At 40.6% G+C, this 26,585-nt stretch overlaps 1 protein-coding gene across 1 annotated transcript in view; it reads right to left on the reverse strand.

The window, feature by feature from the left end:
* The window catches only part of prkdc (protein kinase, DNA-activated, catalytic subunit), a 235,559-nt gene that overhangs the window by 13,944 nt on the left and 195,030 nt on the right, over positions 1–26,585 (reverse strand). Inside the window, exons 70-82 of the mRNA XM_033019700.1 lie at positions 25,234–25,408; positions 23,167–23,357; positions 21,706–21,886; positions 20,416–20,576; positions 16,348–16,559; positions 13,018–13,105; positions 12,788–12,931; positions 11,830–12,034; positions 8,145–8,212; positions 6,942–7,162; positions 5,709–5,792; positions 5,181–5,282; positions 232–303 (exon numbers count right to left, since the gene is read on the reverse strand). Coding sequence (XP_032875591.1) covers positions 232–303; positions 5,181–5,282; positions 5,709–5,792; positions 6,942–7,162; positions 8,145–8,212; positions 11,830–12,034; positions 12,788–12,931; positions 13,018–13,105; positions 16,348–16,559; positions 20,416–20,576; positions 21,706–21,886; positions 23,167–23,357; positions 25,234–25,408 — 1,904 coding nt within the window. The remainder of the gene's footprint in view (positions 1–231; positions 304–5,180; positions 5,283–5,708; positions 5,793–6,941; positions 7,163–8,144; positions 8,213–11,829; positions 12,035–12,787; positions 12,932–13,017; positions 13,106–16,347; positions 16,560–20,415; positions 20,577–21,705; positions 21,887–23,166; positions 23,358–25,233; positions 25,409–26,585) is intronic.

Raw genomic sequence — 26,585 nt, forward strand, 5'->3', positions numbered from 1 at the left:
TAATGCTCAACCCTTCCCCACCACAAGTCTCCCTTTGTGATGTTCATGTTTCAGATAGACACAACCTGGCCAAGTATTGGCACAAAATAAAGATTACAACATATGGTATCTCTATTTAACGATTCTAGCCGTCAGCTTATTGTTCAGAATGAATATCGCTAATTATTCCATAATTCAATATGATTAGAACGTGAAGATGATATACAATTCACATATAATCCCATCACACACCTCAACAGATTTTGTGGTACAGCCCGTTCACGCTGGTGGAAAGCTTGGATTGTTTCAGTCCGACTGGCTTTCCTGCAAGGGGGAAAAGACACTTATTAAAGATTTCAGAAACTCCTAGGCTTGCCAGACAATTCATTATTTTATGCAAAACATCTGCCGTCCCCGAGGTGGTAGGATTTATTCCACAAGTACAGACAATGAGGCACAAATGATGTAATGCATACATGATTTATACTGGCGTAGACTTGGTGGGCTGAAGGGCCTGTTTTCATATTGTATCTATCAATCAATTAATTCCAGAGAAAGCATCATGGAAACTCTGGTCAGAGGGTATTTTTTTTTTTTTTTTTTTTTTATAATATTTTTTTATTGGAGATAGGTACATAGGTACATAGGTACATAACCTATTTACATCATTATACTTACATTTTTGAATTGATAATATTGTCAATTATTATTACATTGTCTCCAATACTTTTTGCCTTTTTTTTTTTTTAAACTAGATAGAACTAAAGAGATAGATGAAGTAAAGAAATAAAAGAAAAAGAAGAAAAACAAAAAGAAAAACAAAAAAAAAGAAAAAAAGGAAAAAGATAGTTAAAGAAGAATGGAAAAATTTATTAAAATAAAAAAGACTTCATTCGAGATATATTCGTACATTTCAGAGTATAGTATTTCATCCATTCTTTAGCCCGCGTGCTAGTCAGGTTCCTGTGCTGAACCATTCTGACCCTTTAAATAATCAATAAAAGGAGACCGTGTTCCAACGAATAATTCCTGTTTGTCCAACAGGGAAAATCTGATTCTTTCCACGTTTAAGGTCTCCGTCATTTCTATAATCCACATTTTGATTGTGGGGGCCGTAGGGCCTTTCCAAATTTTTAGAATTAATTTTTTTCCTGTTATTAAACTATAATCAATAAAGTTTCTTTGTGTTGTTCTAAGTGTTTGATTTAATTCTAATATTCCGAGTATTATTAATTTTGGATCTGGGTCCAATTGTGTGCTGGTTACTTTAGATATTATACTAAAAATATTTACCCAGAATTTTTAAATTTTTATAGTTTGCAAACATATGAGATAATGTAGCTTCTAAATGTTGACATTTATCACATATAGGTGAGATATGTTGAAAAATTTTATGTAGTTTTGTTTTTGAATAATGTAACCTATGTATTACTTTAAATTGTATTAGAGAATGTCTGGCGTTTAGTGAACACTGATGTATGTGTTGCAAACTTTCTTCCCAAGTATCTTTCGTTATTACTTGATTTAATTCTTTTTCCCATGTTTGTCTGTGTAAGTCCGTCGAAGGAATGTCACTGTCTAATAAGATATTATATATATAAGATATTAATTTTTCTGTGTTAGGATGTTTGTTCCAACATTCATCAAGAATTTCTGAATTTCTAATTCGAAAATTTTGGGAGTTCGATTTTACATAATCTCTAAGTTGAAGATATCTGAAATAATCATTTCCTCGAAGTCCATAAGTCTGTTGCAACTCCTGAAATGTCAGAAAAGTGCCTTCCTTGTAAAGTTGTCCCATATTTTTAATTCCATAATTCTTCCATTGTGTAAAACCCCCGTCCAACCATGAAGGCTTAAACAAAGGATTATTCACAATTGGAAGAAAAAGTGATAAATTATCTAATTTTAATGTCTTTTTTAATTGTTTCCAAATTCGTATAGCACTAAATATTATAGGGTTTTCCCTATAAATTTTTTTGTTTAATTTAGACGTAGCAAATAATATCGAACCGATATCAAAAGGTAAACAATCTTCCTTTTCCATTTTTAACCAGTCTGGTTGATGATCTATTTCTTCCAACCAGAAATTCATATTTTTAATGTTAACTGCCCAGAAATAAAACAAAAAATTGGGTAAAACCAAGCCTCCATTTATTTTTGATTTACACAAGTGTCTTTTGTTTATCCTATGATTCTTATAATCCCAGAGAAAATCATTAACAATAGAGTCCAATTTAAAAAAAAAATTTTTTGCCAAATATATCGGAATTGTCTGAAAAAGGTATAATATTTGCGGTAAAAAAATCATTTTTATGGCATTGATTTTGCCTACCATTGAGATAGGAAGTGTTTTCCAGTATTGAATATTCTTATGTAGTTTGTTCAGTAATGGGGGAAAATTTGCTTTAAATAATGATGTATATATCTTAGTTACATAAATACCTAGATATTTAAATTTTTCATTTACTATTTTAAATGGAAATTGTTGTATTGTCTGTTTGTTATGTTCCCTTATTGGCATAAATTCACTTTTATTCCAATTTATTCTGTATCCTGAAAGTGAACCAAATTGGGTTATTAACTTTAATAAGTTTGGAATACTAATTTCTGGTTTTGTAATGTAAATTAATACATCATCTGCGTATAGAGAAATTTTATTCACTGTGTCCTTTGTGTTATACCCATGTATTTCCGGATGCCCCCTTACTGGTCAGAGGGTATTATGGAGGGGAATTCAAAGTATAAATAAATTCAACATACTCTGAAAAATGAAACAGTTATAAGAGAGACACGAGGAACTGCAGTTGTTGTAATCACGAGGAAAACATTAAGTCTTGGAGGAACTCAGCGGATCAGGCAACATCTATGCAGGGAATGGATAGGGGGCATTTTGTGTCAGGACCCTTCTTCAGATAGATTGTAGTAGGGAGAAGAAACCTGGAAAAGAAGTGGTGGAACAAAGTCTGGCGAGTGATATGTGGATACAGTTGAAAGGGTGCAGGTGGTACAAAAAGTTACCAGGTAGGTGTAGTAAGTGACAAAGACTGGAGGTGAAAAGGAGACAAAAGGGTGTCAGATAGGGAAAGAAGTGGAGTAAAAGCTAAAGCCCAGTGGGAGGGATACAATTGAAAGGGGAAGAGAAAATAAGAAGAGTGAAATGGGCAATGAGGTACTCGTGGATGGAAGGTGAGTGTACAAAGGAGGAGAAAGGAGCAGGATGTCTGGGAGAGAACAGTGGTAGAAATAGGTGAGCACCTGGCTGGGGAGGTATACATTTAATAGAGAGGGGATAGGGGAGGTATTACTAAAAAAAATGAGAGTTCAGTGTTCATACCATTGGGTTGTAAGCTACCCAAGCAGAATATGAGGTGCTGATCCGTCAATTTACATGTGGCATCACTCTGGCAATGGAGGAGGCCAAGGTCAGAAAGGTTGGTGTCTGAAGGAACTGCAGATGGTGGTTTAAACCAAAGATAGACACAAAATGCTGGAGTAACTCAGTGGGACAGGCAACATATCTGGAGTGAAGGAATGGGTGACATCTCGGGTCGAGACCCTTCTTCAGATGTACGAAGAGGAAATCATGCCCGATGAATCTTCTGAAATTTTTTGAGGATGTAACAAGGGAGAGAATGGACAAGGGAGAGCCAGTGGATGTAGTGTACCTATACTTTCAGAAAGCATTTGATAAGGTCCCACATAGGAGATTGGGCAGAATTAGGGCACATGGTATGGGGGTAGAATGCTGACATGGATAGAAAATTGGTTGGCAGACAGGAAACAGAGTAGGGATTAACGGGTCCCTTTCAGAATGGCAGGCAGCGGCTAGTGGGGTACAGTAAGTTACAGTTCTGGAACCGCAGCTATTTACAATATATATTAATGATTTAGATGAAGGGATTACAAGTAACATTAACATTTTTAAGAGCCCCATCTAGCTCTCTCTTGAAAGCATCCAGAGAACCTGCCTCCATCGCGCTCTGAGGCAGAGAATTCCACAGACTCACCACTGTCTGTGAGAAAAAGTGTTTCCATGTCTCCGTTCTAAATGGCTTACTCCTTATTCTTAAACTGTGGCCCCTGGTTCTGGACTCCCCCAAAATCGGGAACATGTTTCCTGCCACTAGCGTGTCCAAACCGTTAACAATCTTATATGTTTCAGTGAGATCCCCTCGCATCCTTCTAGGGGTGGAAGATTGCAACCTTCGCAAGAAGAAGAAGCATCCTTCTAAACTCCAGAGTGTACAAGCCTAGCTGCTCCATTCTCTCAGCATATGACAGTCCCGCCATCCCGGGAATTAACCTTGTAAACCTACGCTGCACTCCCTCAATGGTTGAATGGCCTACTCCTGCACCAATTGTCCATTGTCTATTGTCACCCATTCCTTCCTCCAGAGATGCCGCCTGTCAGACTGAAGGGTCTCGACCCGAAACGTCACCCATTCCTTCTCTGCAGAGATGCTGCCTGTCCCGCTGAGTTCTCCAGCATTTTGTGTCTATCTTCGGAAAGGTTGGTATGGGAAGGGGAGTTAAAATTGTGAATAACCGGGAGTTCCAGCAGGCCCAGGAGAGCAAATGCCTAGTGAAACATTTTCCTAGTCTCACGATGTAAAGAAGGTAAAGATGTGGACATGTACACATGGACCAATCATAAAATCTGATTTCTTTATTTCTGAATACAACCTCTCTGTACTAACTGTGTAGCATACAGATAAGATTAACTTTTAAGTTTAGTGGAATGCTATTTTATTGACTTTAATTTACAGTAATTTACTTGTGCTCAGATTTACAGTCGACAATTTAACACTATCACAATAATTAAGCTTCTTTTAATACTGAATATTTGGATTCCATTTACATGAATATATTAAGTAAATTATGGATAAGCTCCAACGTGAAGAACACTTTACCTTGACAGCATTATTAAGATCTTAGTACTATATTCCAAAGTTGCTGCTGCACCTTTACTTGCCAATATACATTACATATCCCCAACTCTTGCTAAATGTTAAAGTTAGTCTAATTAGCATTTGAAGAATGCCTTTTAAATAGATTTACATTAATATTCCACCTATTTTTTCAATTGCCAAAATCAGAATTCTTTACTTATTATTTGGCGGTACTGGTCATGTTACAAAAGGTTAAAACTACATAAAATTCCAAAGTCAGAAGTTGGATCCCAAGTCAAATCTACTCACATGTTCATAAGTAGATACTTTATCGAAGGATCAAGTAAATCTATTTCTGACCCCGACATCTTCAATAGCCATTCTTCATACATTTTGCTGGGATCTGGTTTCCTTGTCACAGTTTAAAAATGGGAATAAAAATTAATGATGTAACATACAAAGTCTGCTGAAATATTAGTAAAATGAGTTCCGTTCTTATGCAGTTCTTGCACAGTTCAGTTCAAAGTCTTTCCCATCTGTTTAAAGACGGACACATTCAGTTGGTCACTCAAATCCCAAATGCTCTGGTTTCCTTGCTATGACATTATTAATTCAAACTTCTATCAGCCTTACACACATTTAAAATCATAAATTTGCAAGAAGAAATTAGATGCCCTCCTAAAGAGAATTATGACCCAAGAGGCTAGATTATGAATTCTAATGAAAATGTATGGAACCAAATACTCGAGGAAATTTCACTGTTTGGATGATTGTTATCCTACAGAATCCTTACATGACATCTTCAATTGATGTTGTATTTGATTATTTCAACTTTACCTTTTTTGTTCATCCTCAGTCATGTTGCTCAATAGGAAGTCCTTGAACACACGAGTATTGTCCAGCCATTCTATCAAACCAAGTCTGAAGAGAAACACAACTCAGTTGTCATTTATGGAGTGCTATGTAAATTATTTATTATACAGAATAGTTTATGTGATATCTTAGGATGTGTAATGAGATAGGTTAATTAGTTATCCCATTATGAGATGTGTGTCCAAGTTATTGCAACCTGATAGAAATGTGTATTCTGAGGAAGGCCCAATTCAGATGGAAATTCATGTTTTGAATTTGAATAAAGGCAATCACAGTTATTCCTTAATTTATGAACATTCAATCCGCAAATTTTCACTCCAGAGCCATTGACTTTTTAGGAAACGTGTTGTTGATTTTTCTCTCGCTATAATGGAAAGTGCGCCAATCTCTATTCACAAAGCGTTTTGTGATTCCTTCCCCTACATTTTGTCCTCATTGCAAAGCTCCGCTTGCTCATGTGATTCATTACAACTTATTCTATGGATCATTTAAGATGACTCCCAAGTCATAAAGTCATACAGCAAGTCATTGTGTCAAACAGGCCCTTCGGCCCAACTTGCCCACGCAGACCAACATGCCCCATCTACACTGGTCTCCCTGTCTGTGTGTGGCACATATCTTTCTAAACCTATCCTACCCATGTACCTGTCTAAATGTTTTTTTAACACGTGATAATACCTGCCTCAACTACCTCCTCCAGAAGCGTGTTCCATATACCTACCACCCTTTGTGTAAAAAAGTTGCCGATTAAATCATCGCCCCCTCACCGTAACCCCATGTCCTCTGGTTCTTGATTTCCCTACTCTGGGTAAAAGATTTTGAGCATCTACCCTAGCTATTCCTCGATAAGATCACACCTTGTCCTCCTGTGCTCCAAGGAGTACAGTCCTAGCCTGCTCAATCTCCCCCTTGAGCTCAGGCCCTCATAACATCCTCGTAAGCCTTCTCTACACCCGTTCCAGCTTAACAACATCAACAAGTGGGAGTTCCTGCAATTCCGAGGATTAAACCTCTAAGAAATAGCAGCACGGTATAAGATAATGGTCATCTGGAGGCAATTGATAGAAGTGAAAATAATGAGGGTTTGGTGGGCATCAGCCCTTTATTAAATCTTGCAGCACCGATGGTCATAAGTTAGTGTCAAACCATCATCTCTGGAAAAGCATTGCATTATGAACAGCAATTATGCTATTGTACCTGGACGTCATTGGAATGACTTGGTATGTCTTCAGCTGCAGGTTTCTTTGACTGCAAGCAGCATCTCGAGAAAGGATAATGTTCATGATGTCAAATAGTTGCTCGATTCGCTGATCTTGTCGTAAATCTTCTCCGCCCTTCACAAGGAAAGGATGTTCTTTTTCATCATTTCCACGAATTATTAGACGCTTTGGCTTCCTTATAGAATTCATAACTTTTATCTGAGTAAAGTCATAGAGTCAAACATTAAAATATACAAGCTTATCACAGTGGATGTAACTTAAGGGGAGAAATGTCAAACTTTCTACTTGTAGGAGTAAATGCTTTACAATTAGAATTTTTAAACCATTAGCTGTGGAACAAAATTATTAAATATACGAGAGCCCTTTCAACAATATTGATTTTTTAAAATTATTATTATTTGGGAATGGAAGTAATGCACAAACCATATTAGTCTAAATGTGAAGATTATACAATTTCATGCCTTAAAATGTCAACATAATTACTGAATACTTGTTAATATTCTTACAACAGAACAACTGAAAATACAAATCAAAATTAATTAACCATAATTAACCATACCATGGTATATCAGAATGTATTAGGTTGATAATGCATTATCTTTTCAGTTTAAAATACTACCATGTGGATAAAATTACTTCACTGGAAGTTAAAATACACTAAACAATGTATCTATGTACACAATAAACCAACTTGAGCACAGAGTACAGATTCCCTCTGAAAACTACAATAACATTTCTAACAAATGATCTGAAATTGAAACCTAAAGAAGAAATTATAGAGCAAACAAGCAAATGTGTCCGGTTTCTTCATGATAAATTTCTGGACTAAATTGTAAGACCATAAAACTATAGAAAAAAAATTGGGATACATACATACTGCCCAAGTGCTAATTTGTACACACATTCTTCTCATCGTATGTAGGCAATGAGCCATTCAAACTGGGGTCATGGGTTTTTAACAGTAACCAATTCTGACATAGTTTTAACCCAGCTCTCAAGCTGCGGAGTATTTTCAGCAACTTCTGTGTTTCTTTATGACTACCAATTTTCCATCTTTACTGAACTAGGATCACATTTTACTCGCATTTCCACAAAATACATTACAAATTCTTAAAAATATAGATGACTACTTTTATCAACGTTTTCTCCTGAATAATTATGAGTTTAAAACAGTTCATACCCTTTCATCAAATCCTGCGATTTGTGCATGGTATTCTGGCAGTGGTTTCGATTTACCATCATATTGTCCTAAAGAGAAAACGTATTTGTTATGGATGGCTGGTCTATTTGAGTATCTTGGCCTGGTTAGGGAAAAGCTTTTTGCGGTATTTCCTAACTCACTTTATATTTTTTGCCATCCACTGTTCTGTTCTGTAGCAATCAAGTGATCTACTTCCAGTCCACAGCCAAGTAATTTCTTACAACAATTATTGCAAATCTAATATGTTCAACAGTAAATACATTACATTTTTTTCCTTCCCCTAATACATCGTTGGCCCTGTGCAAAATGTCACCGGGTTGATGTACATGCCCCAATCTGTATCATTGGTGTTGAAGTGGAGATGGCTGAGAGCTTTATGTTTTTAGTTGTAAATATCACCAACAACTTGTCCTGATCTAACAACATTGATGCTATAGCCATGAAAGCACACCAATGCCTCTACTTCCTCAGAAGGCTAAGGAAATTTAGCATGTCTCCAATGATGCACTGTAGAAGGTATCCTATCTGGATGCATCTGGCAGCTTGCCAAGACTGCAATAAATTGCAGAGATGTGAACATAACACAGACCATCACATAAAACAGCACCATCTCCACCCCCCATTGATTTCATTTGCACTTCACGTGAACGGGAAAGCAGCCAGCATAATCAAGGTCCACTGAAATCTCAGTCACTCTCTCTTCATCCCTTCTCCCATTGGGCAGGGATCAAAAACCTGAAAGCATATACCACCAGATTCAAGAAGAGCTTCTCTCCTGCTGTTACCATGTTCTTGAGCAGACCTCTCATATTAAACGACCTTCCAATCTATCTCACCTTTCCATCTGCACTTTTTCTGTATCTGATTTGCTGGAATAGTATGTAAAACAAAATTTTTCACTATATCTCGATATACAAAATAATAATAAACCATCCAATCATGAAAGATGCTAAATTTGAAGTTCAGCTCTCTGTAAACATAGGGCACAACCTAAAGTGTGTCATGAGCCTTAATCGCCCAACATTGTTCTAAATTTCTTATATTCAACTCTCTGCTTCCAAAGTACAGAAATTTTATTGCTGGTAATGGTGTAAAATAATATTAGCAGAATCATAATGAAAAGACCTCTTGAACTGGTGGCCAATGCTTCCTTTAACATGACAAATTAATTGTCGATTATGGAGACTAGAGGCTGTAGATGCTGGAATCAGAAGAAAAAAAGACAAACTGCTGGAGGAAACATAGAAAATAGGTGCAGGAGAAGGCCATTCGGCCCTTTGAGCCTGCACCACCATTCAATATGATCATGGCTGATCATCCAACTCAGTATCCTGTATCTGCCTTCTCTCCATACCCCCTGATCCCATTAGCCACAAGGGCCACATCTAACTCCCTCTTAAATATAGCCAATGAACTGGCCTCAACTACCTTATGTGGCAGAGAATTCCAGAGATTCACCACTCTCTGTGTGAAAAATGTTTTCCGCATCTCGGTCCTAAAAGATTTCCCCCTTATCCTTAAACTGTGACCCCTTGTTCTGGACTTCCCCAACATCGGGAACAATCTTCCTGCATCTAGCCTGTCCAACCCCTTAAGAATGTTGTAAGTTTCTATAAGATCCCCCCTCAATCTTCTAAATTCTAGCGAGTACAAACTGAGTCTATCCAGTCTTTCTTCATATGAAAGTCCTGACATCCCAGGAATCAGTCTGGTGAACCTTCTCTGTACTCCCTCTATGGCAAGAATGTCTTTTCTCAGATTAGGAGACCGAAACTGTACGCAATACTCCAGGTGTGGTCTCACCAAGACCCTGTACAACTGCAGTAGAACCTCCCTGCTCTTATACTCAAATCCTTTTGCTATGAATGCTAACATACCATTCGCTTTCTTCACTGCCTGCTGCACCTGCATGCCTACTTTTAATGACTGGTGCACCATGACACCCAGGTCTCGTTGCATCTCCCCTTTTCCTAATCGGCCACCATTCAGATAATAGTCAACTTTCCTGTTTTTGCCACCAAAGTGGATAACCTCACATTTATCCACATTATACTGCATCTGCCATGCATTTGCCCACTCACCCAGCCTATCCAAGTCACCTTGAAGCCTGCTAGAATCCTCCTCACAGCTAACACTGCCCCCACAGCTTCGTGTCATCCGCAAACTTGGAGATGTTTCATTCAATTCCCTCGTCCAAATCATTAATATATATCGTAAATAGCTGGGGTCCCAGCACTGAGCCTTGCGGTACCCCACTAGTCACTGCCTGCCATTGTGAAAAGGACCCGTTTACTCCTACTCTTTGCTTCCTGTCTGCCAGCCAGTTCTCTATCCACATCAATACTGAACCCCCAATACCGTGTGCTTTAAGTTTGTATACTAATCTCTTATGTGGGACCTTGTCGAAAGCCTTCTGAAAGTCCAGATATAACACATCCACTGGTTCTCCCTTATCCACTCTACTAGTTATATCCTCGAAAAATTCTATAAGATTCGTCAGACATGATTTACCTTTCATAAATCCATGCTGACTTTGTCCAATGATTTCACCACTTTCCAAATGTGCTGCTATCCTATCTTTAATAACTGATTCTAGCAGTTTCCCCACTACCGACGTTAGACTAACTGGTCTGTAATTCCCCGTTTTCTCTCTCCCTCCCTTTTTAAAAAGTGGGGTTACATTAGCTACCCTCCAATCCTCAGGAACTACTCCAGAATCTAAAGAGTTTTGAAAAATTGTCACTAATGCATCCACTATTCCTGGGGCTACTTCCTTAAGTACTCTGGGATGCAGCCTATCTGGCCCTGGGGATTTATCAGCCTTTAATCCATTCAATTTACCTAACACCACTTCCCGGCTAACCTGGATTTCACTCAGTTCCTCCATCTCATTTGACCCCCGGTCCCCTGCTATTTTCGGCAGATTATTTATGTCTTCCTTAGTGAAGACAGAACCAAAGTAGTTATTCAATTGGTCTGCCATGTTTTGATTCAATTCGATTCAACTTTAATTGTCATTGTCAGTGTATAGTACAGAGACAACGAAATGCCATGTCCTTGTTTCCCATGATCAATTCACCTGTTTCTGACTGCAATGGACCTACATTTGCAAGAGACTGCAAGGGACCTACAAGGATCCCAGCAAGTCAAGCAGCATCTGTGGAGGGAAAGGGATGATCAATCTTTCGCTTCTGGACTATTTGTGGATCACTGTTTGTATTAGACTTTAGAGATACAGCATGGAAACTGGCTCTTCAGCTCACCATATCTGAGCCGACCAGCAATCACATGCTGGTTCTATCCTACACACTAAGGACAATTTACAGAAATCAATTAACCTACAACCTGCACGTCTTTAGAGTGTGGGAGGAAAGGGAAAACCCGGAGAAAACCCATGTGGTCACAGGGACAATGTACAAATTCCATACAGACAGCACCATTGGCAGGATCGAACCCAGGACTCTGGGGCTGTAAGGCAGCAACTCTACCACTGCGCCCCTGTGCCGTCTTCAAGGAGAACTAGAGCTGTTAAAAGTCACACACTTGTAAAGCAGAACTAATGTGCAATTAAAGTTACATTAACACCCTCTAGCTTTCAATCATGAAGGCTTTCTGCCAAAATTAGACCATTGAGCAATGTGTAGATTCAGAAAATACAACTTGCCAGGGATTTCCAGTTCATTCCTTAGATATTCAAGCTTGAATTCACTCATCCACGGTGAATACTCCTTCAGGTTCCCAGGTGCCTTCATACAATTGCTCACACTTTGCAAGATTTCTTTTGTTATTCCATCAAATGTATTTAAATCCATCATCAACAGTTTTGAGCCATCTTTTCCAAAATGCTGATCAAAAGCTTTGCTGAAAATCTGAAGTTCGGAAAAGACGATTATAAGATATTGTTGATCAGTCCATACAACTGTTAAACGCTAAACAGATAATACTATTTTATAGAAAGTGAAAAAAAAGGGACAAGAACACATTAAATCTACAAGTATAAATCCCTATGGATCTGAAATCATTCAAATATAAATGAAAACAATTTATGCATAATCTGAGTCAACCAATCCACAGGGGTATGCGATTTAGGTTTCCAGCCTGTGTTGAACACCAGAGACTATTCTTAATTTATGGGATAGAACTAAGGATGCTCTAATAAGCATCATCCTTCCTTTGTGGGGGGAGGGGAAGATGGGACTGATTGTGTTTTCTTCATTTATTCATAGTCTGGGTTAGCTGTTAGGAATCCCTACTAGGCTCTTGAGAACAGCTGGTGCCAACAGAACTGCAAGACAGAAAACCTATATACATGAACAATATAAAAGTGAAAATTGACAATGGGTGCAATTAAGAAATATAATGATAAATATCTATATAAATTATAAATATATAATGACAATTATTGTTAAGAGACAAAACATGTCACCACACATGACTGCCAAGGGCTAGTTAGTTGGAGAAGGAAATCTGTGTTCTGTTTGAAACTTCCACAACACAAGCTTGCTTGCTGCTCCCCGTATCATCCACACATTAAGATGGGTAATGTTTGTGGTTAAACATCTCATTTTAATGGCTTCCAAAAGGGATATTAGGTTAGAAACTCCTGATTAACTTTCACTAACCTGAACATAACATTTTCTAAATTTTCCAATACACGGAGCTTGCAAAGATCCCAAATTTGAGTACATCTCATTATACTTGTTTTTCAGGAATTCCTTATTTTTCACTTTACTTCCCAGTAGATCACTGAATTTGCTGATCCAGTCCTGTTGAAGAACAAATAATTATTCAGTTGTTTACTCATTCGTACAAGCATGAATTGTTTGTTAAGTGTATGAATTCCGAATATTACCGTAAACAATAAGTCTGGATTACTCAGCTGTTCCAAGGAAAGGATGAACTTTTCAATTACTCCACCTTTATCCAGTTTAGCCTTCAACCTGGGAGAGAAACATATGCTTCATGACTGTGGACTAGAATATATCGATGAACAGAGAGGACAGGTAACAATTCACTTTTTCATACAAAAGTAGGCATGCAGGTGCAGCAGGCAGTGAAGAAGGCGAATGGTATGTTAGCATTCATAGCAAAAGGATTTGAGTATAGGAGCAGGGAGGTTCTACTGCAGTTGTACAGGGTCTTGGTGAGACCACACCTGGAGTATTGCATACAGTTTTGGTCTCCTAATCTGAGGAAAGACATTCTTGCCATAGAGGGAGTACAGAGAAGGTTCACCAGACTGATTCCTGGGATGTCAGGACTTTCATATGAAGAAAGACTGGATAGACTCAGTTTGTACTCGCTAGAATTTAGAAGATTGAGGGGGGATCTTATAGAAACGTACAAAATTCTTAAGGGGTTGGACAGGCTAGATGCAGGAAGATTGTTCCCGATGTTGGGGAAGTCCAGAACAAGGGGTCACAGTTTAAGGATAAAGGGGAAATCTTTTAGGACCGAGATGAGGAAAACTTTTTTCACACAGAGAGTGGTGAATCTGTGGAATTCTCTCCCGCAGAAGGTAGTTGAGGCCAGTTCATTGGCTATATTTAAGAGGGAGTTAGATGTGGCCCTTGTGGCTAAAGGGATCAGGGGGTATGGAGAGAAGGCAGGTACAGGATACTGAGTTGGATGATCAGCCATGATCATATTGAATGGCGGTGCAGGCTCGAAGGGCCAAATGGCCTACTCCTGCACCTATTTTCTATGTTTCTATGTTAATTGCTTTCGTGAACAAATGAGGGCAAGAGAACTGTATAGCTTGGGGAAAATCTCGAGGGGAAGAACACAACCAGAGAGCATCAGATTCACCTAACTTTAAGCTGTCCTCATCTCTTAGGGGATAAGCTTTGCACGGTCTGGATCACTTATAAGGCATGGATGAACTTTCATGTTGCACTTTTGTGCACTGCATCTCTGCATGACCTGATCGTAGTGAATAAATTTACATTGAGAATTAATTTACATAGTGAATACATTTACAATGGGAATAAAAATGATAGGAATTGTGGAGAGAACCAGGAGGCATTGTTGAAATCTTTCAAGAGTCAAGAATGTTTTACTGTCAATGTCCCAGATAGGACAATGAAATTCTTAAGGGCCTGTCCCACAGCAATTTTTTAGGGAAGAAATCCCTTTTGGCCTTTTTCATGACCTTGTCAAGGTCGTATCTGGACCTCTTAAAGACCTCAGCGTCACCAGACCTGAATGCCTGGGATCTGGTCTTCGAAGTGCTAAGGAGAGCTAACAAGGTCAATAATAAAGCTTATTGAATGTTAAGTCCTATTGAAATAATTGACTGGAATATCAAAGAATTTATAAAATCTCTGGATCTGCACGGTATAGAATTGTGGGCACCATTGCTTAGGAAGGATGTCATGGCTTTGACCAGACTAGGACAGTCAGTATTATATTGGGAATCATGAACTCTAGACAAAATGCACATTATTTGAAGCTGCTTTCCTCAGTAAAGATAAAGTTAAGGAGAATTCCAATAGAAGAAAAGGTTATGAGGGCTTTTCAGGAATTAAGGAAAAAACATATCTCCTGACATAAAGGTCAGTAACCCCATGGTCATAGTTTTAAAATAAATCATAAAAGTGGCGGGAAGATGAAGATAACACTTGTTTATGTTAAGAAGTTTAAGATATGGAAGGTAACACCTAATAATTAGTGGAACCAGACTTCATAGACTTTTCAAACAAAAAATGGGCATATATTTGCAGGCAATCAAGTTAGAGGAACATTGGAGCTAATTGGTCAGTTCTCTCAAACAGAGAGCACCAGTGTATAAGTATCTTCCTATTGTGCTATAGGATTCTACGACTGTATCACAAGTAATTTTATTATTCAAAGAGTGATAAACGTTTTGAATAATTTTTCAGAAAGCCGACGGCCAATACATTTTTTAATTCAAATTGAATGGAAAGCATGAATTCAAAGTAAAGACTGATATCAAAGAACACTGATACTCTAAATGAGAATGAGAGGAATTCCTGTGGCTGGAATATTAACTGCAAAAATGGATAATGGTTGAATGGTGGCCAATCATCTCAGGTGCAGAATTGCCTTGCAGTAATACCCGAGGCTGAACCATCTCCAGCTGCTACATCAATGGCCTTTCTTATGTAAGGTTAGAAGGCAACATAGACTGATGATTGCATGAAGCAAGACCAGTGTAACATCCAGACTTGAACTGATAGTGCCAGGCAACATGACTGTCATGTGTGTGTCAAATGTACATCAGGCATTGAACATCTCCCTTGGCAATTATTGGGCATGCCATCATTAAATATCGCTCCAACATTCTGGGGGACATTACTGTCTAACAACTCTCCCACACCAGCTGCGTAAACACGTTGGCAACAAAAACAGGCTGGATATTCTGACTTTTTTTCATTCATGTAATGTGGGCAAAGCTGGCAAAGCCTTTTGATTAGTTGGATCTGATTTTCAAAAAGAACGTTGAAATAGCTGGTAGTAAACAACTTTATTTTATGTAAAATCTGCCCAAAATGTTTATTGCATTGTAAAAGCTTACCCTGTATAGTTGTTGCCAATTGTATCAGAAAGAATCCTACTCTGGAGAAAGATGTGATAAACTGAGTGGCAGATTTGAAATATTTTAATTTACTAAGAAAAATTAGTAAGGCCACTGATAAAGCTTATTGACTATCAAGCCTTTTTAGGATTACTGAGGGGGTAAACAAAGTATTCATAAAATGTATAGCTCTGCACTATGTAGAATTGTGGGCATAGAATAAGGATGTCTTGGCTTTGATCAGACTGGGTCAACCAACATAATATTAGGAATTAAGAATTCTAATAGTAATACATTGCATTTGAAACTATTTTCCTTAAGGGAGCAAAAGTCAAATCCAATCCTAATAGAAGCCAAAGCATTGAAGCTGAGTTTGCAATAAGCTCCTCCCTTCTATCAATTTATGTCCATCTTCTCCCTCCATTTATAATATTAGTATGTTTCCCTTCACCCTCATAGAGTAAATTTGTAACGTTTGCACATTACAGGTGATACAGACCCTATGTTGAAGAACCACAAAACCACAGTACATTAAAGACGGACAAAAGCATTATCCCAAATAAGGAATTAGTTCATATTTAACCAGCTGAAAAGATGATTCAATAATTAAAAGAAACAAGACTGGATGACAGCATTTCTTTTTACCTCTCAACAAATTCTCTGTTCCTATTGCCATTTGCAGATAGTTCAAATGTGAAGCTCTCACTGCTGATCATGAATGGGTAGATAACAGCCTGTGGATAGGAATCTGCAATCTTCTCAATGATGTGCTGCACCACATTAGCTTCTCTTTTGTCTAGTACAGCCATCATCTGACTAATCCAGCCAATGAACTGCCAACATGGAATGGTAGACACCTGGTGAACGTTAAAGAAGACTTATTAGATTGTTATTATACATTATTAAATGTTATATTAGATAAATTATTAACCTAATTTAATAGTATAATCTGAAATCAAAGGAATTGCCTCCAACTACTGTCATTCCATAGACCAAAAACACCAAGAAAGGACATAATTACCTTTCTCAAAATGTGGCTTTAGTTTTGAAGCAAATTTTTAAAAATTGGTTCCAAACCATCCAGTCAGCATGATAAAATAAAAGTAGGTGAATCCAGTGAAAGACTGAGGCAGAGATGGAAGGAAATGTGTTGGTATAGTCAAGTTCAAGTGAGCTTATTGTCATTTCCATAAGGTTTATTGTCACCTTCCATAAGGCCTTTGACAAGGTTCCTCATGGAAGGTTGGTTAAGAAGGTTCAATGGTTGGGTATTAATGGTGGAGTAGCAAGATGGATTCAACAGTGGCTGAATGGGAGATGCCAGAGAGTAATGGTGGATGGTTGTTTGTCAGGTTGGAGGCCAGTGACGAGTGGGGTGCCACAGGGATCTGTGTTGGGTCCACTGTTGTTTGTCATGTACATCAATGATCTGGACGATGGCGTGGTAAATTGGATTAGTAAGTATGCAGATGATACTAAGATAGGTGGGGTTGCGGGTAATGAAGTAGAGTTTCAAAGTCTACAGAGAGATTTATGCCAGTTGGAAGAGTGGGCTGAAAGATGGCAGATGGAGTTTAATGCTGATAAGTGTGAGGTGCTACATCTTGGCAGGACAAATCAAAATAGGACGTACATGGTAAATGGTAGGAAATTGAAGAATGTAGGTGAACAGAGGGATCTGGGAATAACTGTGCACAGTTCCCTGAAAGTGGAATCTCATGTAGATAGGGTGGTAAAGAAAGCTTTTGGTGTGCTGGCCTTTATAAATCAGAGCATTGAGTATAGAAGTTGGGAAGTAATGTTAAAATTGTACAAGGCATTGGTGAGGCCAATTCTGGAGTATGGTGTACAATTTTGGTCGCCTAATTATAGGAAGGATGTAAACAAAATAGAGAGAGTACAGAGGAGATTTACTAGAATGTTGCCTGGGTTTCAGCAACTAAGTTACAGAGAAAGGTTGAACAAGTTAGGGCTTTATTCTTTGGAGCGCAGAAGGTTAAGGGGGGACTTGATAGAGGTTTTTAAAATGATGAGAGGGATAGACAGAGTTGACGTGGAAAAGCTTTTCCCACTGAGAGTAGGGAAGATTCAAACAAGGGGACATGACTTGAGAATTAAGGGACTGAAGTTTAGGGGTAACATGAGGGGGAACTTCTTTACTCAGAGAGTGGTAGCTGTGTGGAATGAGCTTCCAGTGAAGGTGGTGGAGGCAGGTTCGTTTTTATCATTTAAAAATAAATTGGATAGTTATATAGATGGGAAAGGAATGGAGGGTTATGGTCTGAGCGCAGGTATATGGGACTAGGGGAGATTATGTGTTCGGCACGGACTAGAAGGGTCGAGATGGCCTGTTTCCGTGCTGTAATTGTTATATGATTATATGTGTCCCTGATAGGACAATGAAATTCTTGCTTTGCTTCAGCACACAGAACATAGTAGGCATTTACTACAAAACAGGTCAGTGTGTCCATATACCATTATATAAATATACTCACACATTAATAAATAAACTGATAAAGTGCAAATAACAGATATGGGTTATTAATGATCAGAGTTTTGTCCGAGCCAGGTTTAATAGCCTGATGGCTGTGGGGAAGTAGCCATTCCTGAACCTGGTCGTTGCAGTCTTCAGGCTCCTGTACCTTCTACCTGAAGGTAGCAGGGAGATGATTGTGTGGCCAGGATGGTGTGGGTCTTTGATGATACTGCCAGCCTTTTTGAGGCAGCGACTTCGATAAATCCCCTTGATGGAAGAAAGGTCAGAGCCGATGATGGACTGGGCAGTGTTTACTACTTTTTGTAGTCTTTTCCTCTCCAGGGCGCTCAAGTTGCCGAACCAAGCCATGATGCAACTGGTCAGCATGCTCTCTACTGTGCACCTGTAGAAGTTAGAGAGAGTCCTCCTTGACAAACTGACTCTCCGTAATCTTCTCAGGAAGTTGAGGCGTTGATGTGCTTTCTTGATAATTGCATTAGTGTTCACGGACCAGGAAAGATCTTCAGAGATGTGCACGCCCAGGAATTTGAAGGTCTTGACCCTTTCAAACATCGACCCGTTGATATAAACGGGACTGTGGGTCCCCATCCTACTCCTTCCAAAGTCCACAATCAGTTCCTTGGTTTTGCTGATGTTGAGGGCCAGGTTATTGTGCTGGCACCATATGGACAATTGCTCGATCTCTCTTCTATACTCTGACTAATCCCCATACGTCCCACAACTGGTGTCGTCAGCGAACTTGATGATGGAGTTCGCACTGTTACCAGCTACGCAGTCATGAATATAGAGTGAGTACAGCAGGGGGCTGAGCACGCAGCCTTGAGGTGTTCCTGTGCTGATTGTTATCGAGGCTGACACATTTCCACCAATACGAACAGACTGTGGTCTGTGAATGAGGAAGCCGAGGATCCAATTGCAGAGGGATGCGCAGAGACCCAGTTCTGCGAGTTTGGTAACCAGCTTGGAGGGGATGATTGTGTTAAATGCCGAGCTGTAATCAATGAATAACAGCCTGACATATGAGTTTTTGTTGCCCAAGCGGTCTAGAGCGGAGTGGAGTGCCAGCGAGATCGCATCCACCGTTGATCTGTTGTGGCGGTAAGCGAACTGCAGTGGATCCAGGTTTTGGTCGAGGTAGGAGTTGATTTGCGCCATGATCAACCTCTCAAAGCACTTCATCACCACAGGCGTTAGTGCCACTGGTCGATAGTCATTGAGGTACGTCACCTTACTCTTCTTGGGCACTGGTATAATTGATGCCCTTTTAAAGCAGGTGGGGACCTCAGAACTCAGAAGTGAGAGGTTGAAAATGTCGGTAAAAACTCCAGCCAGTTGGTCCGCACAGGTTTTTAGAACACGACCGGGTATACCATCAGGTCCAGGCGCTTTTCGAGGGTTCACCCCTCTGAAGGATTTCCTGACGTCGGCCTCTGTGACTGAGACTGAAATACCATCACAGCGAATGGGGGCTCGGGAAGGCACATCAGTATTCTCCCTATCAAAGCGTGCGTAAAACGCATTGAGCTCATCAGGGAGTGATGTTTCGCCGACATTCGAGCTGCCTCCTGCTTTCACCTTGTAGGAGGTGATTGCATTCAGGCCCCACCACAGCTGCCGAACATCTGTCTCATCCTCCAGCTTGGAGCAGAAGCCCCTTTTGGCCTTTTTGATGGCCTTACCAAGGTCGTATCTGGACTTCTTGTAGGCCACTGTATCATCAGACGTGAATGCCTGGTGTCTGGACTTCAGAAGAGTGCGGATCTCAAATTTCATCCAAGGTTTCTGATTGGGAAACACTCTGAAGGTTTTTGTAGGGATGCAGTCCTCCACACATTTCTTTATGAAGTCTGTAACGACTGTGGCGTATTCGTTCAAGTCCGTTACCGCTAGTCAGGACTGCGCTTTTCAGATCATGGGCAGATGGGGCAGAATTATTATTAGTAAAACACAAAGTGCGAGAGTAACTCAGTGGGTGAGGCAGCATCTCTGGAGGACATGGACCGGTTCGATTCTGAAGAAAGGTCCCAATCCGAAACGTATGTTCTCCAGAGATACTGCTTGATCTGCTGAGTTAATCCAGCACTTAGTGTTTCACGCAAGATTTCAGCATCTGCGGTTCCTTGTGTTACCACAATTATTCCGAGTTTTGCTCTGGGAGAATGTCATTAGGAGAACAGAAAGTATTCAATCAGTAGCCACCAGACCTAAGAACATACCTCTCTCGCCATAAGGTCCTGTGTCTCGATTGGATATAACTCCACAATCTGTAACAATCTCGGGAATCTCAGTCTTGCTTCCTGTGAGTTATATCTCATTGCTTTTAACATATTCTCCACCACACACGCTGGGAACGTCTGCAGCTCAGGGAAATTCATAACTGTAAAACAAATTTATTTATTGAAATCCATGAAAGAATGGATGCACCAACATTGTGCTCATAATCAGAATAACTGTGAAGGCATGAAAGCCAGAATAAACGTTAATAAATGCACTGTAGAAAGCATCTTATTGGGATACATAACAGCTGGCTTTGGGAACAGCTCTATCCAAGAATGCAAGAAATTGCAGAGTTGTGGACACAGCCCAGACCATCATGCAAACCAACCTCCCTTCTATTGACCTCCGATCTACCTCATTGGAGACCTTTGATCTATCTTTAATCAGACTTCAATGTTTTACCTTTTGCACTAAATCTTGTACCCTTTATCCTTGAGCACTGTGGGCAGCTTGACTATAGTCTTTTCTTTGACTGGATAGCATGCCATCAAAAGCTTTTCACTGTACCTCAGTACACGTGACAATAATAAACTAAACTAATTGCCTTGTCATGTATGTTCTGACTAATTTAGCAACAAGTGATGGGAAACACAGCATCTTCTGAAAAGTGCAAGTGGTTTTTGGGTCTGAAAACTGAGTGGTGTTAGGGGCACCGATTTTAAAGCAGGCACGAGGACCAACAGGTCATACCCCTGCTGATAAATGATTAGCAGAAAATCCAACAGATGTATGAAGATGAGAAGAATGATGAGATAAAAACAGCAGAAAAAAATAAGTCAATCATAATGAAATAAATTGAATAATTTCTTTATCAAGGTTAGTTGGCTGCAAAAAGACACGCTGGTCTACACAACAAATGGTATTTACATTGCCTCTTTAATGCTTTGAAATATGAGTGTTAACAAACAAAATTTAGCTGTGAGCAATGCAGGAAATATAATGCGTATGTTCGGAGCATCTTATGGGAGGCAAGTGGTGTAGAATGCTGGAGCAGTTTAGGAGGGTTGTTCCAGAGCTAAGAGTGTTAGCACCAGTTCGGTTGTCATGGTGGCAAGACTGAATGTCAGGACACTCAACTGGCTATAAACTGAGGTGTGGAAATACGTGAGTAACCCAGTCACCATTGTACCAAACAAGAGCTATGTTCTACTTGCTGCATACTGTCAACACACGGAGCTTGCAACGGCAGAGAGGAACGGAGGTTGTGGGAAGCTTTCGTGCAGGCTTACTGTTGTCACTTTCTTCTTCCTCACGCAGGCGCTTGTCACAGAAAGTTGCCAAATTCATGTAGGCTTCAATCACTCCCGCTGTCTCAACATGTTCTTCAGGAAGAGACTGCACCTCCTCTTCAGTCTTTTTAGCGGAACTTTGGAGAAATTTATAAGCCTTTCTGTATAATCCAATTATAACCTGGTACAAAACACCAAGAACCAATTCCAGATGAGCATCAGTCACTAGAGGCAATCATTCATCCTCCCATCCCTCCCATTGGGCAAAAGGTACAGAAGCTTGAAAGTGTGCACCAGCAGAATCAGGAACAGCTTCTTCCCCACCGTTATCATCCTTCTGAAAGCTATTTCCATAAATTAGGGTACTGTCCGATTCACCTCTACTCCATTGTGGGCAATGAGGTTTATCCATGGAATTGATGCGATACAAGGCTGAGAACAATATGCTGCGTGCTGCATCTTCCCCTTTGCTCTACCTATTGTATTTGAGTTTGACGATTGTATTTATGTATATTATCTAATCTGAGTGGGTAGCATACAAAATAAAGCTGTTCCTCAGTACATGTGACATTAATAAACCTAAAGCTAAACGTCCTTGTAGAGCAGGGGCGGAAATCCCTGGGGGGCCAGGGGACATACGTCGCCCCGTTTTGAGAAGTGGAGGTGGGACGTAGAAGAATGAGAATCCCCCCCATTTTTTGTAATCCGGATTTTAATACTCGGTGAAATCTCCGCTTTCCGCGAGACAGTGGAGGTGGGACTGATGATCGAGGGCGCCGATTGAACGAGACGTCGTTGAGCAGGCAATGGGGGGCGGGACCATGAAAATTCAGCGTGATAATTGGAGGGGGGAAGTGTCAGTCAGAGGCGGAAGTATGGTGGTGGGACTGAGGATAGAGCGCGGTGATTGGAGGAGGGAGGCCTCCGTGGGGCAAAGATCAGAGCGGAGTTTGAATTGTATGCCCAGGTCAAGCGAAAAACTCTCACCAGCCCTGGACACAGACCTGCACCTCATCCGTGGCCAGAATCGATCCCGGGTCTCCGGCGCAGCAATAGCTGCCGCACCGCAACTGGACCATCCCCGTCCCCACCCGAGTGCCCCCCCCCCCCCTCAACCAACGCCCGGGGGTGGCCAGATACGTCGGGAGTCAGACGGGAGCAGTGCCCCCAGCCAGCGTGAGAAGCAGCGCTAAACCCAGCTTGACAGGCAGAGTTGAGCTGCATTTAGCGCTGCTTCTCCACGCTTGCTGTGGGCCTTACAAAATTGTTTTCGCCGACTGCCGGCACCCGTCACTAATTACCGCACATAGGGCCCATGGCTGAAGCCCCCGAAGCCTTGTGTGTGTGTGTGTTTGAGTGTGCTCATGAATGTGCGTTCGCCAAGAAATTCTGTCCCCCCGTCCCCTCCATGTTTTGATAGCGATTTCCGTGCCTGTCGTAGAGTGACGGATGTGTTCCTACCTGTTTTACATTAGTTTCAGTGACTTCAGAAAGTTTTATTACTTCATTCGCATGATCCTCCTCAAGGTGCTGAAGACTCAATGGGTCTTTAGCTAGAGCACTGGCAATAATGTGATAGGTTGTGCCAAGCAAGGTGTTCTGTTCTCTGAGGGCATCCCGGTGGGTATTTAGATATTCCATCTTAGTTTCAACTAGAAGAAAAGATATTTGTTTACATTCTCACATGCTAAACAATCACACCCAGTAAAGCTGTGATTCTTGCACTGTGTAAGGTTCCTGGTAAAAGTGCGATACTTGCATTGTGTACAGTTTCCGGCAAAGACGTGATATTTGCACTGTGTACGGTTCCACGTAAAGCTGGGATACGTGCACTGTGTACGGTTTCTAGTAAAAACGTTATACTTGCAGTGTATGGTTTCTGTGTAAAGGTACAATACTCACACTCTGCACAAGTCCTGGAAAAGGGTGACATCTGCACGATGTAAAGCCCAGGTCTTCGTGTGCATTCACTGAATCACGTTTATGAATCATAAGAAATTATGGCATAGGAGGCAAGTCAGCTTATGATCGTCATGCCAGCGAAAATTGACGTATTAGGTTAAGTCAATCTCAATTCTTAGTGCTTGCTCTGGGATACCTTCACTGGGAGCTCAAGATATGCATTTATTGGGCTTTCAAGGTCTGGGCAAGGATGAATGTTAAAACAGCTTGAAGTTGGAATGCAGAGCAAATGGGCTTCCAGCTACTTAACTAATTTTTTATACAATTTTCCACACTCCTTGGGATGCCTGGTGGTTAAATCCAAGCAGATGACATCAAATGCACTGCTTTCATCCACTCCCTTTGTTGACAACATTTTTTTGCTTGTGCTTAAGGGCCTGTCCCACGAGCATGCGACTCCATGCGGCAAGCGCGACCTAAAGGGCCGGTCCCACCAGCATGCGCCTGCATGCGGCAAGCGCGACCAAACCTGAAGTGTGGGCCGCGCGGAGGTCGAGTGAGTGACATGAAATTAGAGCGAAGTCCGCGGGAAGTTCACGCGTGACGTACGGCGTCGAGGCGGCTGCGGGCCGGCAGGCCGTTGCCACGCGGAATTTTTGAACACGGTTAGTTTTTCGGAGCCCCGCACGATGTCGGGACCAGCTCTGCACAACTCCATAGGGCTCCGGCGATCGAAGTGGGACCGGCCCCGCGAGGCCGTACGGCTCAAGCGACCACGTTAGGAGTCGCATGCTCGTGGGGCAGGCCCTTTGGATATGATTTTCCCTTTAGAAATCCACACTCCCTTAGGTTAATCAATCAATGTCCAAATGGATTATACCTTCCCTTGGAATTGACTTCAATAAATCCCACCCTCACTCCTCCAAATTCACTAGTCTTTAATTCTCAATTATTTTCTTCTTAAACAATCCATCTTTCTAAACTCCTCTTTTGTTTGTGAACAAGGAGCCCGTTTTAATTTTACGGCAGTCCATGTACCATTAGAGAGTTAGATATAGCTATTAGGGCTAATGGAATCAGGGGATATGGGGAAAAAGCAGGAACAGGGTTCTGATTCTGGATGATCATCCATGATCACATTGAATGGCGGTGCTCACACGAAGGGCCGAATGGCCTACTCCTGCACCTATTTTCTATGTATCTATCCTTTGAAATGAAGACAAAAGGAACTGCAGATACTGGTTTACAAAGAAAGACACAATGTGCTGGAGTAACTTAGCAGGTCAGGTAGTATCTCCGGAAAATGTGGATTGGTGCCATTTTGAGTCAGGACCCTTATTCAGACTGAAGAAAGGTCCCGATCTGAAACGTCACCTATCCACGTTCTCCAGAGATTTTGCCTGACCGACTAAGTTACTCCAGCACTTTGTGTCCTTTAATGGCCGAATGCTCTGCTCCTATAATCCTGGGCCAGGCCAGGCGAAGATTATATCAAAATTCCCACTGACAATACCCAGTAATAAATAAGTTTGCACAGGACACCTAAATGCGCAGTGGGAAAAGTATCAGAGAGCCTGTATTCTGGTCTCAAAGACGGGAGTTTGATAGGAGTTTGTTGGTCATTACCCAGCAAAGGGATATTCTTGATCACTGTTTTAATCTGCTCAGGTCTCTCCAGATTCCGGCTATGCCTGTGTCTGAATCGGCTGTAAGTGTGTATCCACTTCACTCTCCAGTCATCCCTGGCCTTGGACTCCCTGAGAAGTTCTTTGAGCAGTTTTGTCGACACTGAAAAGTTGTTCTGAAATAAGGAAACAAGTTAAACTTTTTTTTAAATGTTGCAAATACTGAGAATGTAATAGTGTAATGTAGGTAAAGAAACAATGTGAAGTCGCAGACTTAGCATTCAGACAATCTAACAATCGGTTACAATTTTAATTATTGAACACAAATCATTTCAACCATAAAATTGTTAAATGTAATTTAACTTCCAATCTTTTACATCATACCAGAATTTATGGCCAGTTTATTTCCTCCCCTTTTGTGAACAGAAGTTTTCTACACTGTTCCCATCACTGTTCCCACCTTCTCAGCCACTGCCCACTGTACAGATAACTTCTATGCTGAGAGCCAGGTGTTTTATTGACCATAAGAGACATTACTTGGCTTCGACCCTGGCTGCAGGAGCAATGACTGCCAATTAGAAACTGGAATTCAGGTACAAACCCCTCCCATGTTCATGGCCAACCTCATTTCATTTCTGTGTCATCTAAATGCTGTGATTGAACAATTGAGACGTTAGTGGAACTTCTCATCAACAAGATGTAGCTCAACACAAATTCTTTCTTCTATTACAATTTTTTATATTTACTGAGTTTGATCAATAGATTCTGGAAAGATACTAGTCGGAGGACTAGTGCATCTTCAAGAACTCTGCAGCCAACCTAAATGAATATGCTACTGCTGTCACAAACTTAATTGGTAAGCGTGTAGAGGACTGGTTGCCAAAGACGACAAAACAAGTGTTCCCCAACCAGGAACTACGTACGGATGAACCGTGTGGCCCACTTCTGGGTGAAGTCCAAGTCTGAGGCATTCAACATAGACATAATCGCAGACTATTTATACCCCAATCATTCCTTGTCTTTCCTCTCCTGTCGGGCCAGAGATACAAAATCATGAAAGCATGTACCGTCAGTTTCAGAAATGCCTTCTTCTTCACTGTTATCAGACTACTTACTGTAAGCCTTCTCATAAGCTAAGGGTTTAGTTCCAATCTCTGAACTGACCTCAATGTGGACCTTGCACTTGATCATTTGCACTCTCTCTGTAATTAATACTGCAATGCTGCAATATGTAATACTATATTCTGCATTCTGGTTATTTTTCGCATTGCACTATCCTGTTATATTTGTGTATGGCTTGACTAACACATTAATGGTATGATTTGACAGGATAGCCCTCAAAGTTTTTCACTG

Source organism: Amblyraja radiata, chromosome 4 (genome assembly GCF_010909765.2).
Source record: "Amblyraja radiata isolate CabotCenter1 chromosome 4, sAmbRad1.1.pri, whole genome shotgun sequence".
NCBI lineage: Eukaryota > Metazoa > Chordata > Chondrichthyes > Rajiformes > Rajidae > Amblyraja > Amblyraja radiata.